The sequence below is a fragment of the Haliotis rubra genome, unplaced genomic scaffold (assembly GCF_003918875.1).
Source record: "Haliotis rubra isolate DU_JTF1 unplaced genomic scaffold, ASM391887v1 Scf187, whole genome shotgun sequence".
Classification (NCBI taxonomy): domain Eukaryota; kingdom Metazoa; phylum Mollusca; class Gastropoda; order Lepetellida; family Haliotidae; genus Haliotis; species Haliotis rubra.
Window position 1 is genome coordinate 1590187 of NW_025765858.1, and position 17504 is coordinate 1607690.

The 17504-nt window shown below is 37.8% G+C and overlaps 1 protein-coding gene across 1 annotated transcript; it reads left to right on the top strand.

Annotated features, from left to right (window-relative positions):
* Window positions 1-5837: 5837 nt before the first annotated feature.
* On the top strand, window positions 5838-16676 carry LOC124274013. Its single transcript, XM_046709346.1, has 11 exons — window positions 5838-6154; window positions 6556-6617; window positions 6918-7047; window positions 7179-7226; window positions 8312-8436; window positions 9020-9112; window positions 9292-9359; window positions 9521-9612; window positions 9880-9911; window positions 16013-16090; window positions 16479-16676. The coding sequence occupies exons 1-11, from the start codon at window positions 6112-6114 to the stop codon at window positions 16674-16676; spliced, it is 969 nt and encodes a 322-aa protein (XP_046565302.1). The 5' UTR covers window positions 5838-6111.
* The last annotated feature ends 828 nt before the right edge of the window (window positions 16677-17504 follow it).

Here is a 17504-nt window from a genome sequence, read left to right on the forward strand (position 1 = left end):
ACTCACGTATAGACTGAAGCTACGTAGATGTACACTCATGCTATTCACGTGTACACTCATGTTATTCTCGTGTTCACTGTAGCTACGTACATGTATACTCAAGCTACTCACCTGTACACTCATGCTACTCACGTGTACACTCAATCTACTCACATGTACAGTCAAGCTACCTACATGTACACTCAAGCTACCCACGAGTACACTCAAGCTACTCACGTGTACAAACAACCTGCTCAAATGTACCCTCAAAGTACTCGTGTGTACATTTAAGCTACTCACGTGTACACGTAAGCTTCCCACGAAAACACTCACGCTACTGACGTGTACACTCAACCTACTGACGTGTACACTCAACCTACTCACGTGTACACTCAAGCTGCTTACATGTACAGTGAAGCTACCCACGTGTACATTTAGGCTCTACTCGCATGTACACTCAAGTTACTCACGTATACTCAAGCTACTCACGTGTACCCTCAATCTACACATTCTCATTAAAGTCAAGTTCATTAAGTTCATCTCCTTTACGTGGAAGACAAAATATGAACATTTAACACAAGGAAGAAATTATCAGATCAGCACATTGTCATTTAACACAAAGACGAACATTTAACGGAAGGGTGAAATTATGATATCAGCTTATTGTCTGAGAACTTTATATTAAAGGCATGTCTACAAAATAATACACCAGTATTCTGACAGGCTAAAGGCCTGTTACACGCACAATTTCACACATTTTCGAAAATATTTTGGCCTATGTTATATATATTTGAGCATATGCACTCACTAGAGCTTCTTATTTATGCACACAAAAACCGTATTTTCACTTACGACTTGCCTTAAATAGATCATTGAACCCTCGAGACAAACAGATTCCAAACAGGGAACACTTACCATATATAGAATGTAAGCAATTGCTCCGTACATCAAAAACTGTCGCAAGCACAGTGTTAGCGGAACTGGTTTCAATCTTAAGTTGTTTTTGCCTAGGACCGATATCTGTTTCCAAAGGAGTTGTAGTATATCCATAAAGAGCGATCCAAGGGACATAACTCTATGGGGTTTGTTTGAAATCCTGTATGAATGCCTAATAAGAAAACCTCATACATCTATATATGCCCTTCACTGTCTTCTACATGGAATAAATATCGCAGCTTGGCATAGTGAATCGCGACACCTCAGACACGACCAATAACACAATATATTTAGAGTGTTGCCCTGAAATACGTTGGTACATTCATCCACATTCAAATTATTTCTGTTGTAAATAAGAAATGGTGTTTGTCGTTTTACTTTCATGATTAAGCACTTGTACACATAATGTTAGCTTTTGTGTACTATGTGAGTATGGTGGGCAAGATTTAGTTTGAGCAAGATGTCAGTGACATCTCTACATATCAGCTTACTTCACTGCATATGAGTTTACATCACTCCCGATATAGGGCATATCACCTTATATCACTGCAAATCAGCTTACATCGCTGAATATCAGCGTATACCACTGCATATCAGCTTGTATCACTGCACATCAGCTTATACAACTGTATGTCAGCTAATATCACTGTATGTCAGCTTATATCATTGTATGTCAGATTATATACACTAGAAAAAAATGGTCATATCCAAACATTTCCAATTTGGAAATATCATATATCAAACATTTCCAAAATTGGAAATATGAGCTATCAAAGCCTTGGAAATCTTTTGGATATATAGGAAGGATTTTACTGCTGCTTCGTTCAGTTCCTCCTTCAAAGGATCCCCATGAGCGTGTACGTTTAACGATATCATACATATTTTGTTCTGTTATAGTTCTTACTGTTGATCTACATAATGCATTTTGCATTTGACAAAATTTATTCATGGCGATTGCATGAATATGCCATCTTTTGAGCTATCTATTTGTGCTTTATATTAATGTAACTGCATCTGACACGTGAAGAGATACTTCTTTTGAAAGTTGTGATCATGTTTAAAATAGGTGTTTTCTACTCGTCCTTCAACTAGGAACCAATCCTTTATATTAGTATAACTTCACTCATCTTCATCTTTCTTATTGTCAGTGTCAAAAATGTATATTGTCTGTTATATTTGCCCCAAGTAAAGGTACAATTTTCCAAAATACCGTTTTAAATGTATATTTTACTTGTTATCCACAAAAGCGGAAATATTTTTCCCAATTTGTATAAACACGAATTACATAGACCTACTTTACATCATGGATTAATTATAAGCCCTCTGTCTGCCAGGACAAGGTTTATTACATGTCATGAAAGTGAACCTTTGTCAGGGAATAATGGGCTTATTGTGGTAGAATATACATTTAATTGGTACCCTCTAATTAGCACCTGCCACAAGAGGTGGACATTTTTAGTGGTGTATCATTGCGTAAAAAACAGTCAACTAACCATGAAATGTTGTTTTAAGACTGTGGGCTAATTTGGGTTTGTGGTCAGAGACTGTGTGGTACATGCCCGGGAAGGCTGAAATTGATGACCGGCCACATGCAAAAATGTAAATATGACTATTGACGGTGAGGACACATTTCAAGAATGTTTTGTGCATGGGCTTGTCTGTCACACTAGTACTCGAGTGTAAGACTTATCACCAGGTTTAGTTCATATATCTAAGATATATGTTTGTGCAAATGGCAACAAACTTCAACATTATCATTATTATTGTTTTAAAGATATAGGTTTATTATTATGTGTAATTATTGTATGTAAAATACCTATTAGCCTATTATATTGTGCTAATTATAGAAATAACCTAAATCACGATGCTTGTCGGTTTGGGGGTAGGAGCGTGTGCAGTTCAGTCTAGAATATTTTACCCATATATGATAATACAATATAGAAACCGGCTATAGATTGCCAACAACTGTAGATATAACACCATACTTGGGACCATGAGGACTTACAGTTCATTTGCTTCCTGCATGGCCCCTTGCTGGATTTACACTATCCCTTCAGCCGTTAGCAATTGAATATTCGAGTAAAAGTTGTTTACACAGAATATATACATATCACATATATATAATACATAATAATAAATAATATCTCTGCTCAATGGTTTAATTATTTCAATCGATAATTGGTTTACTTATCTAAAGATACTAACAAACCTTTGTTCGATATCTGAGATCTGACTTGCCAAAGAGTCCACCCATTCCTGTTTTGTTGTATGTTTCATACATCATTATAATAACTGACTGTATGTTTACAATACACAAACTATACACGACAGTTCAAACATTCGAAACAGCCGAAACACAACCTACCCATTGGTTAACGATATAACCAATCTCTGTTCATTCTGCTGAGTCACCAAATGTTCCCTTCAGAAATTTAGGCCACGTCCATCACCTGTCACCTGTCCTTCCTATGTGACAGGTATATCATAAAACGATTGGTCATACATAACAAATGATCAACCACTGTAATGAGCAATTGAGATAGTAAGGAGTCTTTCAGGAACGTGATCCAATCCCATCACATGACGCTTTGTATCAAGCGTTCACTCTGACTTAGCCAGAGTCCCACCTAAAAGGTCTTGTTAAAACAACATTGCACTATGGCTAGGTGAGAGATGCGAGCCAGGTAATTAGCACTAGCCACCGAAGCGTGAGCCTTTGTTCAAGGGCTATAGTCTATATTATATCTACAGTGTGACAAGATTAAAGAAATATGCGAGTGTGCGTTTTGTAATAATTGTAAAATCAAAATTTGGTTTTAACATATATATTTATGTGTCTCCAGACAAAATAACATTTATGCGATTAACACGATTACAAAAGTACATGACATCATCTGGGTAATACCATACTGAGCATCAATAATACATATCAGTGTACATGTATCTCCCTTAAACACATTTCATGAACCACAAATATCACTAACTGAGCATTTTGTTAAAACAAACTATAACTCATATGGACGAAGTGTTATCAGAACTCTAACTCCAGTCAGCCAAACCCCACTCTGGCTTTGTGAGAGACCAGTTTTACAGAATCTGGCTAAGTGAGAGGACACCGTATCAAGTCAAGACAAGGAAAATGTATATGCATGGTAATATATGGTTGCAGTGATGAAACAAAGTGACAAAGTATGAATCTGTTCCATCTTACTTCATATTCATATTGGTACTGTCCTTGAGATATATGCAATATTAATAGATGTTTTGTAAAATTAAACCTCACGCAAAGGTATGAGAGAGACAGTTTGTTTATGTATGTCTCGTGTCTTACATACAAGAAATACACACAAATGTTAATTACACATAAATGTTCGATTCGCCAAAGGTCTACGGGAGAAACTTGCAATAAAATTACATATAACGTTGCAATATATGACAGCACACCTGCTATCTTTCAACATATACCTTTACGACACAGTTGAACAATCAAGACTTGTTTGAATGACTAGACAGTTTCCTGTTTAATCCCCTAGGTGTGTAGAACACTAATTAGTCTCACCACAGCGAGCCAGGCAATCAGTGAGGGGCTCCAGGTGTTGAGCAGTGAAGCGACTCTCTGGCTTAATGAGTTCATGGTGGCAACACCAAATATATTATGTCATGAAACATCAAATTTCAACTCCAATCATGCCTGTTAAAACACACACTAGCCTTTTTTATCATAAGACTTTGAAGGTAATAACCCCAATCTCATTACGGTGCTTTTACAAACAGGGAAATAGTGTACATTCTCCAATTAACACCTGTCGCAAACATTTGTGTTCATTAACAGTGTTATGCAACGGGTGTATTCACGAAATCTCATGCACTTTAACAGTAGATTTGTTGTGTTGTCAAAGATGCGAGGTTTGACAAATACTCAAATGAATTTCCTTTTTAATAAATCACAGTGTAACTAAATTAATGTGACCATTTACAAGAATCATGTTACATGTTTCATTTTATATCAAATTAATTTCCATAGAAACCAGGACACAAAGTCACAGATGATTCCACAGACAGGCATACATTTGGAAGATAAGCATAACATAAGCAAGCAAATGATACATATAACTTTGATAGAAATTTCACGAATCTCACTAATTGAGCTTTTTGTTGAAACAAACTATGAGACCAGTTTTTACAGAATCTGACTTAGTGAGAGGACACCGGGTGAAAGAGGAGATGTCCAAGCCAACAATGTCACAAGTGGACTCTCATTTGTCCTTTTATGTTAAACATGCATAAATCGATAAATTACTAATAATACATAAAACATAACATACATAACTGTGTATGTCACAATAATCAATGTCCCTGTGGCTTGTTATTAGAAGTTGGAAGTCAGATATGGCATGTCGGACATCCAAAAGTGAAACTCTGTATTTACGTTTATTTAATGATTGTTGTATTTGATATGCCATTCATATGATAGTTCATATGACGCCACATGCTTCAATTGAATTATGTATTACAAATTGTGTGGGACCGGTGTTCATATAAAGTGTAAAATTGTTCAAATTCATTTTTATGAATAATAATAAAAACGAAACAAAAAAGCCCCACCCCCTGAATACATGGAGATGTTTGGAGTTGTATGGAGAACTGCAATATAATTACTAAACAAAAACATTCCCTCAGTTGTGAAGGCCGTGCGATATTGGTATAAACAATCAAACAAGCCCAGTGGACCAAGCCTCATAATCCATGACATACCCCTTTAAATAAACAACGTGCCTGACTGGCAAACAACGATACCATTTGTATGACATATATTTCTTTACTTGCTCCACAAATTGTTGTATGCACTGCCCATTGTATTTCTTCCAACAAATACAGTAGGGACATTCGTTAAGATTTGAGATGCGTTCACAAGGTGTATGCTAATAAATTTAAGAATCATGAGAAGAGGGTTTTAATTAGTGACATCCGGACTGTTTCGAAATACAGTAACAGGTTATTCAAGCCAGATGAAACCAGCAGAAAGTTGGAGAAGCTGCAGATGGGAGGAGCAACTCATATGTAATTGGATGAACTCATAGTTCTGAATATATATATGAACACCCGATAGGAAAATGCAGTCCATTATCGCACATCAATATACTGAATTTTGTGCTATCGTAAATTTGAGATTTTGCATCTACGAAGCCGTCCAGAATGTCTGTCAGCGATATCTCTTTAGAAGACGCTATCAGCTCAGGTAAGTATATTATTGATTACACAAGATATCAGTAAGGCAATCCTGATGATGCAATGTGCTCCTTCAACAGTACAGTTGTTGAGAAATGTTACACTCAAGACTACCATACCAAATAATGACTATTTAGTATATTGAATCACAATTTGAAAACAAAAGTAACAGACCGACTAATTGGCTGTTCAAACCTTTAATGGATGTCATAAAAGTTCTCCCTGGGGCTTGTCAGGATAGCAGGTTGAATATACTCCCTAATTAACACCGGCTATTTTTCTGTGGGACTGTACAGTGGCCAGAACGGTAAACCAAAGATCTGTATGTCGAATTGATATTTCAAAATATGTCCTATCCCTATTTTGAATCGGAGACAGTACATTATCTTGTATGCTATGTTTGTGTTCCAGGGAGTGAATACCAAATAGACACAGACCAAACTAGTACGACAGACTCTGCCAAAGGCAACCAGGTAATTACGGTGTCACAACTGCATATTCTTAACATGGTCAAATGCTACTTCTACCATGTATTACTTACTGTACTTACTGTCAGTGAAATCAAACCTCATTCTATCTCAACTAATGATAATCTTAATGTCCTGAAATAAGGGAAACATATATTCTGACTTCTCTGTCCAGACAACAGCAAACGTGTTCACTTTTTCTATCTGAGTCGATGAAAGAAAACTTGTGAAGGTATGACCAATATCCATTGTTTATTTCATTATCATGGTTCAAAATGTTGTATAAGAATGCAACTGAATTTTCAGAAATCCGGTCACCAATCACGTCCGCGAGCGACAAGAATGAAAATCAGACAACAGCGAGCAGCGGTGCCGTTCACGTCTACTCCTACGGCAACGGCCTGTGCAAATGCAGCAGCTTCATTCCTGTTATCAGGTACTTTTCTCCGATGTTTCAATGGGTGTTCCCTCTGAATGTAGTTCCAGTAATTGTAATATAACGTGGCTTCTTTGATGGTTATGCATTTGATGTTTACGTGTGTCACAGGCTAATGTTTCTAATTACAGACTGCGAAACTGAAGACGATCATCAGTTTAACCTTGACAAGAGATGCTGTAAGTAGCGTTTATATATAGCAGGATTATACAAATTAGTTACTAATATAACAATATACTTTATCTTATCATTTTACGGGAAGTGCTTGGCTATAACAAAAATAGCGACGTACTTCAGTCAACTGTCCTGATATAGAGTTTGCAAAATATTCCACGTTTTAGAAGGTACAGTTTACACATGAACTGAAGTATCGTAAAACAAATTTGTAATGCCGAAAAGGTTATTGTCAAGATTTCAAGAAACGAAGAAACTCCGTGAAATTCTTAAAGGTCACATGCAACGTAAAATACAACTTTGCAGATTCTGATACCTTTGGAATTACTGAAACAAGTCATCAAAAATGCAAATTCAACTCATAAAGTTGGAAAAAATGCGATGAAAAGCCAGCTAAGTCGGAGTTCAAACGATTCACTAAATTTCCACTAGCGTTGGGGGAACAAGTGCTTTCAACAGCTGCGCTCATAACGCATGCGCAGTGAGCAGGTTCGCGGAGCTTGAAACACGATGCATATCAGGATTATATATATACAAACAAGTAAATAATATCCTCGTTGCATAAACAAAACATGTTGATTGTGGTAAGCAAACAAAACTCAATCTGCCTGCCTGTCTGCTCACGACAATATGCAACACACAATTTCAATGTCACTGACAACATGCAATTTGAACTTAACACCTATCGGGCTTATTACGCCATAAACAAAACCGAATGAGTGCATCAGCTAATGAACCAATAAAACGACCCCGTTACACATGAGTGCAATCACACCCGCTCTGACTGGGTTCGGTATGTTTGATTTTGGGATGCATGTGAATTTTAACAAAACTTTGCACCAAAACGCAGCTGTTCTCATGCACGATATTTGCACACGATTTTCAGTTATTTGATGCATGATCCTCGTGCAATTCATCTGCATAAGGTTTGCAGTTGGTTCCCAAAAGTTGTTGGAGAAATTCATCTTTGATGTAACCATATATTCATATCATACAGTGAGTGCTTTATTTGAGTCTAAACTTTTGATGGGTAGTATATGACATCAGGACGACAAGGCAGTTCTTCAGCAAATAACTTTGAATTGTACAGTTTCAGAGAAGCAACACACGGAAGATATTCTACAGATAATGGAACGGAGGATGAAGCTGATGGAGGACAAAATGTGGATTGCTATTGGTGCCCTGAGACGAGATGTCGCAATGAGAGATCGACAGGTATGGTGTAGCGCTAAATCACCGAGTTATAGTTATTTGTTTTCTTTGCGGTTATACACTTGTACATTATCTGAGTGTATGTTCCACTTGAACGAAGCTTCCCGGAGAGGCCACCTGTCTATTACTTAAATAATCAACTAATCAACAGAGATCAAGGTTATTACATCCCTACGGCTTACGATCAACTAATCAAGCCTAATCAAGAATAACCCACCTTTCTCCACTGGCTTCAATCATCTCCTATCACAACAAGCCCCATGTCAACACACTGCACATCAACCTCCTCTACTGTATAAACACATACCCGTCATGTATATAATTCTCCTTGTGCATACATTGTGCATCATTTGCTTGATAACGGTGTTAGAATCTACACCGAAACGTCGCATCCACTGCAACAAAGAAGTTGTCATATCCATAAAAGTTCTTGATCCTCATCATACCAGCTTCTAAATGCCACTTAAAGAAGTAATCAAGGTGTGAACGTGGGGGGGCAGTTTTGGAAAATGTACTAGTTGTCAAAACAAAGAGTTACTCTGCAAGAAAGTATGTCATTTTCAGTAATTTCATTTGCAGATTGCAGATATGCAAAAAACAACTGGAGAGACTGCAGAGAGGAAGGGATAGTCAAGAACCAGTGACTGGAAACAAACAGAAAGCAACTAACCATGCAAAGGTATTTCTGCTGCCATTTCAGTAACTTTTGGTAATGATTTTTAGACGATTCAGTGTTCTGACACACTTGAGTGAGTTAATATTTACTGTCACATCGGCAATATTGCAGCCATATCGTGCCGCTGACACGCAAGTCATATTTATCGGAATGTTGTATTTTTCCCCATAAATCTTTTACAGGCAACTGTGAGGCAGGCACTTCAGAATGCAGAGACTGCTGGAGGGATGGCTCTAAATCCACAATACAAGTATGAATATACTATATATATATATATATACACTAAATTCAAGAGTTTCAATGCATTAAACCGTTCAACAAATACAACTTCAGGTAGAATTACGACAATCTTGACTCTTGAGTGATAACTTTGTCTTCCACAAGACAATAAATTTAGAACTTTAAATTCAGGTTGGAAGCAGAGCAGAACAAGGAAGTTGTGGACTATGCTTGGAACTTTTCTAAGACAGCACTCCCTGCTATTCCGCGCCCTGAATTTCAAGGTATTGCAGTTTTGCTATACAGTTCTTAATCAGTTAATGATGCATTTACATGCGTCACTGCACAGCCATAAATAAGCAAGACCCACTATAATGTAATGATAATACTCATTTCTTGACTTTCCGAAAGTGATTTTTTTGTTGCGTAGTACAAAAACCTGTTATGTTCATGGGCGATTTTATTTAACCATTGTATTTTGTGATGACTTCGTTAGATATGTAATATTCATGCGTTTTCTGCCACTGTATTGCATTTTTTTTTTTGTTCAGTTGCTATGAAAAGATGTCTACAGACAAAGAAGGAGTGAGTGAGTGAGTTAAGATTTAAAGTCACATCGGCAATATTTCAGCCATATCGTGACTAAAACGAGTTCTAAATTTGTAATACAGACATATAATATATAAAACCCTGTCAACGAAGGACAGTAAAAATACTAGATAATCACAGCTATCAATATAAAACTAGCGAACAAAGCTAAAACATTCCAATTAAAGAAGACAATACAAAGTAAAAATGGACTATAGATCGCCAACAACTGAAGGTAGATCACCATAGTAGGGACCATGGGGACTTACAGTGCCTTTGCTACCTGCATGGACCCTAGCTGGATTTACACCATCCCTTCAGCCATTGACGACAGAAGAGAAATCTAGCCATAAATTAAAAACACACTTATTCTACGATTAGAAAGCAGGTACACTTAAATTGACTTTGAAAGTTTTGGGACTTACGTACCCCCTCAGGAGGACAATAATTTTACGCTACGTCAACCCCCTTTGAGGGTACAGCCACTAACAATCTCAGTTTCTAATCTTAACTACCAATAATAAAATATATACCTATTTACAAATCAGTCAACAAATCTAGTTTTTTTAAAAATGCAAGAATTAAACGAGAATTGACATTATTAAAAAGATCCTTCAGTGTTTTGGATGTGAAATAGATATCCCTTGTGATGGCATATTCGATGCAGTCAAGCAAGACATGCTTGACTGTGATCCTTCATCACAAAGGGATACAAAACGGAGGATCTTCGCCGTTCAATAAATATTCATGAGTATATCTGGTGTGGCCAATGCGACATCGTCATATAATGACCTCTTCAAATCTGGACTGACAACCCAAGTAGGTATAACCAATGTAGGGTTTTATTGCATGTAATTTATTAATACCTACTTGTGTGTCCCACTTCTTCTGCATTAGATCGCGGATGGATGTTCTAATGCTTGCTTTGTAATCAGAGTAAGGAATAAGAAGGGGTGTCACAGATTTGTTGAGTGCTGCCTTAGCAGCAAGATCGGCCATTGTATTCCCAGAAATGCCAACGTGGCTGGGTAACCAACAAAAGACGATGTCGCATTGGCCTGTTGCAAGCTCATTATATAATTCAATAATTTCTAATAAAAGTGGATGTTTACAAGAAATATTTTTAATAGCCTGAAGGCAAGAAAGTGAGTCAGAAAAGATGATATATTGTTGATATTTAGGGTGTGTTTTAATATATTTTAAGGCTGTTAATATGGCGTTTGCTTCTGCTGTAAAAATAGAGCTGTTATCTGGTAAACGAGAAGAGATGGTTCTGGATCCAATGACAGTGGCACATGACACCGCGCCACCATCCTTGGATCCATCTGTAAATAAGGATTTATATGTATTATATTTACTTTTAATTGATGATATTCTTGTTTATATTGTAATTCATTAGTTTCTGCTTTTAAATGCTGTTAATGTTAGGTCAACTTGTGGCCTAACCAATTGCCAAGGAGGAGAAGAAAGAAGACGGGAAGGAGCTATATTTTCCAGCTCAATGCCGGAAGCAGCAATAAATGGCTTAATTCTGAGCCCAAGAGGCGGAACAAGAGAAGGTTTTTGTAATACAAATCCTCATAAAGGGATGAAAGACACAGTGAAATGCAGGATTAGTCTCGTTAGAATATAATTTCGTAACATATTGTAAAGATAATTTTATACGGCGTTGGTTAAGAGAAGGTTCATCTGCCTCGACGTAAAGACTGTCAACAGGAGAGGTTCTAAAAGACCCAAGACAAAGTCTTAGGCCTTGGTGATGGACAGAATCCAGTAGTTTTAGGCTGCTTTTGCAGGCTCCACCATATACGATGGAGCCATAATCGAGTTTCGAGCGGACCAATGATCGATACAGGTGGAGGAGGGTAGCTTGATCCCCTCCCCACTTTGAGTTTGAAACAACTTTCAACAAATCGAGTGCCTTCAGGCATTTGGCTTTCAGTGATTTAATATGTGGCAAAAAAGTTAAATGGGAGTCGAAGATTAGACCCAAGAATTTGGCCTCCTTCACAACTTTGATGGGAGTGCCATTTAAAGATAGTTCTGGATCTTTATGCGGTTTATATTTTCTACAAAAGTGTAGACAATTAGTTTTGGATTTGGAAAATTTAAAACCGTTTTCAAGACACCATTTATTTATTTTATTTAAACACAACTGCAATTGCCGTTCAATAGTATGCATATTTTTCCCACGACAAGAAATGTTAAAATCATCCACAAAAAGTGATCCATCAATGGAATCGTTTAAAACCTTGGATAAACTGTTAATCTTGATACTAAATAAAGTGACAGACAAAATACTGCCTTGCGGGACACCCTGATCCTGATTGTAATGATCAGAGAGGGTTGAACCCACTCGGACTTGAAATTGTCTGTCTTTCAAAAACCGTGATATAAAAAGAGGCAAACGGCCTCTCAAACCAAAGTCATGTAAATCCCTCAAAATGCCATGCTTCCAGGTCGTATCATAAGCTTTCTCGAGATCAAAGAATATCGATACGGCATGTTGTTTATTTACGATTGCATTTTTAACAAAGGATTCTAATCGTACCAAATGATCAATGGTACTTCGATTTTTCCTGAAACCACATTGAATATTGGTTATAAGGTTGTTGGTTTCAAGATACCAAGTTAATCTATTATTCACCATACGTTCCATGGTTTTACAGACACAGCTAGTTAGAGATATTGGTCTGTAATTAGACGGATCTGTATGATCCTTGCCAGGTTTTGGTATTGGGACTACAATGGCATTACGCCATGAAGGAGGAAAGTCTCCAGACGTCCATATTTTGTCAAATATATCTAAAAGTGTCATCAGACATGGTTCCGGTAAGTGTTTCAGTAGCTGGTAATGTATATTGTCATCACCCGCTGCAGTGTCATGAGCTTGCTCAAGAGCAGTATGTAGCTCATGTAATGAAAACACTTCATTATAATCTTCACCGTTATTTGAGTCGAAATTAAGTTTGGTCTTTTCCTTTTGTTTCTGATATCTCTGAAACTCAGGGACATAATTTGCCGATGATGAATTTTTGGCAAGGGTTTCGCCAATTTTATTTGCAATATCAGTTTTATCAGTTATCAAGTTATCACCATCTTTAAGATGGTGTACAGCTGATTTTGAACCTTTGCCTTTTATTCGCTGAACCATGTTCCAAACCTTAGACATTGGCGTGCGTGAATTAATTTTGGAGACATAATTTCTCCAAGATTGTCGTTTGTTTTGTTTAAAGGTACGACGCGCCTTTGCATTGAGTATTTTAAATTTATTTAAGTTATGGACAGTTGGATGATGTCGGAAATAACACTCTGCCTTTTTCCTCGGTTTTGCTGGCTTGTCTACAATCTGTATTAAACCATGGTTTTCGTACATGTGGAGTCGTAGAGGACTTGGGTATACACTCATCAGCTATTTCATTTAAAACATCAGAAAAGGTTTGAATGGGATCAGTTATATCACTGAAACAATCAGGTCGCAGTTTTGATTTACAGTTAGTTTGAAATGAAGACCAGTTAGCCTTCGAAAAGTTCCATCTTGTGTACGAAGGAGAATCAGATGGAGTTATTTCTGAAAGGATAGTTGGGAAGTGGTCACTTCCACAAAGGTCATTATGAACAGACCAATCAAATTCATTCAGGAGGTTAGAATCTGCAACAGATAAATCCAAAGAAGAATAAGTGCCAGTTGCAGGATGCAGATAGGTGCTTGAATCATCATTAAATATGCACAAGTCATTATTGGAAATGAAGTCTTCAATTATTTTACCTTTAGTATTAATGTTAGTACTGCCCCAGAGTGGGTTGTGACCGTTTAAGTCACCCATAATAACACATGGTTTCGGGAGTTGATCATAGAGTGATTGAAGATCAGTCAGCTGAAGTGTCGATGAAGGCGGGATATACAGAGAACATAACGTAAATGCTACACCCAGAGTAAGTCGCACTGCAACAGCTTGGAGATTAGTGTTAAGAGTAACAGGGCTGTGAATAACATTGTCGTATAAGGATAGTAGAACCTCCAGTGGCTCTATCACCTGGAGGGGAAAAATAATGATACGGTTCAAACTGACGTAAGTTAAAATTATCTGTCTGTTTCAGATACGTCTCTTGCAGACAGAACGCTGATGGTGTTAAATCCTGGATTAATAGCTGTATTTCATTAAAATTTGTCCGGAGTCCTCTACAGTTCCACTGCACGATATTGGTAGATAGACCTATCTTTTAGGGGGATTAATTGGGGATCTACCCCGCACCGTTTTCGAGGGCGACAAGCTATGTGCCCTAGAATGGACGTTTTCGGACACGTCCATGTCCTCAAGTGATCCGTATTTGTTAAACAATTTGATTTTATCATCTGCCTTTTGGGGGGCTCTGCCACTTTGTTTCTTCAAAGCATCTGGCTTTGGTTTGCCTTTGTTTTTAACTATTTGTTGAACGTTTGACGTTAATTTTGACCTTTGATTCGACTGAGAAGATGTGTCACGGTCATAAGATGGTTCTGATTGGAGTTGGGGTGTGTCAGGAAGTGTATCTGCAGTTTGTGTAGATATTGCAGGTGACAAAATCTGCGGAGAATCTGTTTTTATCCAAGTCAAGTTCGTCTGACAGCTGACAGATGATGTAGTTACTGATGGATTCTCTCTGAAGACGTTTTGGCTTTAGAAGCATAAGTTTCCTGAATTTCCGATCTCAAGACAAGCTTTTTGGCATCAGCAAAACTGATATTTTGAGTAAACTTGATCTTATTTATCTCCATCTGCTGTTTCCAAATGGGACAATCTTTTGAGAACGATGAGTGATCACCTGCGCAATTGGTACACTTCTTAAAGGTACTGACACAATCTTCTGTTGTATGCGTCTTCTCACCACAGTGAGCACACACAACAGACAATGTGCAAGTATTAACACCGTGTCCGTATTTCTGACATTTGAAACACCGCAGAGGACTTGGGATGTACACATCAACTTTTACATTGCAGTAACCTGCCTTGACTGATGGTGGAGGATTCGGGGCAGAGAAAGAAAGAGATATGTATTGGTTTGCACAGTTTCATTATTTTACGGGTTGTAAACCTTTTCACGTAAAGGACTCCTTGATCTTTCATCTCCGTGACAATGTCAATTTCCGTCATATCAGCAAAGAGACGATCTCGGTCTCGTACAATACCCTTACTGGTGTTAAGTGTTCTGTGTGCAGAGACCATAACCGGAACTCCGACAAAAAGCTCTGTGGACAGCAGGTTAGTTGCTTGCTGCTTTCTGTGACACTCGAGCAATAGAGCTCCTGTACGCAAGCGTTTAACGTTTTCATTTCACCTGCTATGCCGTGGATACCTTTTGATACCGCAAACGGATTGAGCTTCAATGGAGTTTTATCAAGAGTCTCAAGAACGAGGAAACGTGGCCAGTAATCAACGGATTTTGAGGGTCGGTGTTCGTCATCATCAGTATCGAGTGGACGCTTCGTTTTTTTGTTTGGGGTTTCGTAAGCCATGTTGAGTTTATTGTGATTCGTCATCCGAGCTCCCCACCCACCATGGAGTATCATAAAGACAATGCTGATCGCAAGTGGATTTCCAACCTGCAGCACCAAGGATACCCGGATGATATACTCAAGCAGAATAATCAACAAGTAATTATTCCACCAGATTGGCCCATGAGCCACTGCCTTCTGGACATAGGACTCTAGGCAACATATTAAATTGGAGTTGTACAGTCAAAATACAAATATAATATCATAGAGCCGAGACACCTGACAAAATGATTCTAAATAATTTTCAAAATTTGTACAGCAAAATTTACATGTACAGGGCTTAGCATGACCAGCCGATTGATAGAACCGGGCCAGTTCTACCACCCGTCTAGGTGAAGTAAGGGGCGAAGTGGTGTGTTGGGCAAAGGAACACTGTTCCTGGAACCAGTGCCCTCAACCACCAGCCTCCCGTCCTCCACCGACACAGGGGCGCAACCCACGGCAAACAGGTTGGTGGACCAAATATCCCCCCGGGTCCACAACGGGGGGTTGAAAGGCGCTTAGCGTTACCCAGCACCCACCACGAGGAGGTGGCCTTTCATGGGTGCCAGACAAAGAAGGAAAGGGCCTCAAGACAGAAATGTGGCAGCCGAACAAAGCGGAATGATGACATGAGAAAATACTCCAGAAAATCTACAGTAAGTAAAAATAAAAACACAACAAGGTGTCCTAACTGACTTGACTCACTCATCAATTAACATGTTAATTGATGAACCTTAACTGACATGACTCACTCATCACTCAACAAGGGATTAGGCCTTGTCAATTAGTGAATCTTAACTGAAATGACTCACTTATCAATTAACAAGGGATTATGTATTGTTAAACATTGAGTTTTGTTAGAGGCTGAACATGTCCAATAAATATTAACTATTAACTGTGTTCAAATCCACTAAACATGCAACTATCGATATTACTGACCATAAGATTATCAGAATAGCCATTAATTCAATTATCACGTTGGTTTTACACTCACTTTACCTATATGGAAATATAAGTATGAGCATATTGGTTTGTTTTCTTCAGAAGAGTCGTAACAGAGTGAAGGGTATTCGAAAAGCTGACCTCCCCAGCCACAAAAAGACCAAGTATGAAGAGGCTTTGAAGAATGTTCAACTCATGTCATCGGAAGAAAGTGATATTGACGACGGTGGCTTCAGATATTTTATTGTGCGACCGAAGGTCGAGTCACGAGAACTGATGTCAGCAAAGAGGCTTTGCTGATGAAACTTTTCAACAGTTGCAAGGTCAAGGGGCCATCCCAAAGGCAAGGCGTGTCCGTGGACCACCGTCCAAAACCAACATCCCAAGAATGATTAATGATCTGTCATGGGTCAACACTGAGTATGGAATGTTTTAGATAAGTGGAGAAAGTTTACGTCGCTTTTAACAATGTTCCAGCAATAATTAATTAAGTTGACGTGTCTGGTGGCCGGTGTATAATATATAGTATAATATATCTTCTATAATATATATATTATATAGGATGAAATAGATCAGATCATTATAATAGCATAAATGACGCTTTAATGTATATATAATGCCATTATAATGATCTGATCTATTTCATCCTAAATAGTTTTTCTTTCATCCAATGTTTTGAAGCTCAAATGATAACATGGAAGTGTTACTATTCCAATCCATTCTTCAAATGGTCCAACAATATAGTCATTATGGTTACCACCGGCCTGCTGTTTAATTACTATCAAGTTGGATGATATATTAAATTATGCGCACAAACCCACACAAAATATCTGTGATTTGTGAATTCTGTTTTGACAAGGAAATATAAGAATCATTATATAAACTATGTTCCTCCCTCTGAGAGGAGCATGACATTATTTATTCATTTTTGATAATTTTATTTGCATAATAATGGGGCTATCAAAAATTGAAACAAACTCCTGTATACTACCATTGCGCCAATATTGCGATATTGACCATGGAACAATGTTAAAGGTCACATGCAACGTAAAATACAACTTTGCAGATTCTGATACCTTTTGGTATGGAGTTACCGAAACAAATCATAAAATGCAAATTCAACTTATA

What these genes read in the sequence shown, in the direction of transcription:
- LOC124274013 (XM_046709346.1), top strand. Translation starts at nt 6,112, where the DNA reads ATGTCTGTCAGCGATATCTCTTTAGAAGACGCTATCAGCTCAG. An exon ending in AGAAGACGCTATCAGCTCAG is followed by an intron (nt 6,155 to 6,555) that starts GTAAGTATATTA and finishes TTTGTGTTCCAG; the next exon opens with GGAGTGAATACCAAATAGAC. An exon ending in ACTCTGCCAAAGGCAACCAG is followed by an intron (nt 6,618 to 6,917) that starts GTAATTACGGTG and finishes CTGAATTTTCAG; the next exon opens with AAATCCGGTCACCAATCACG.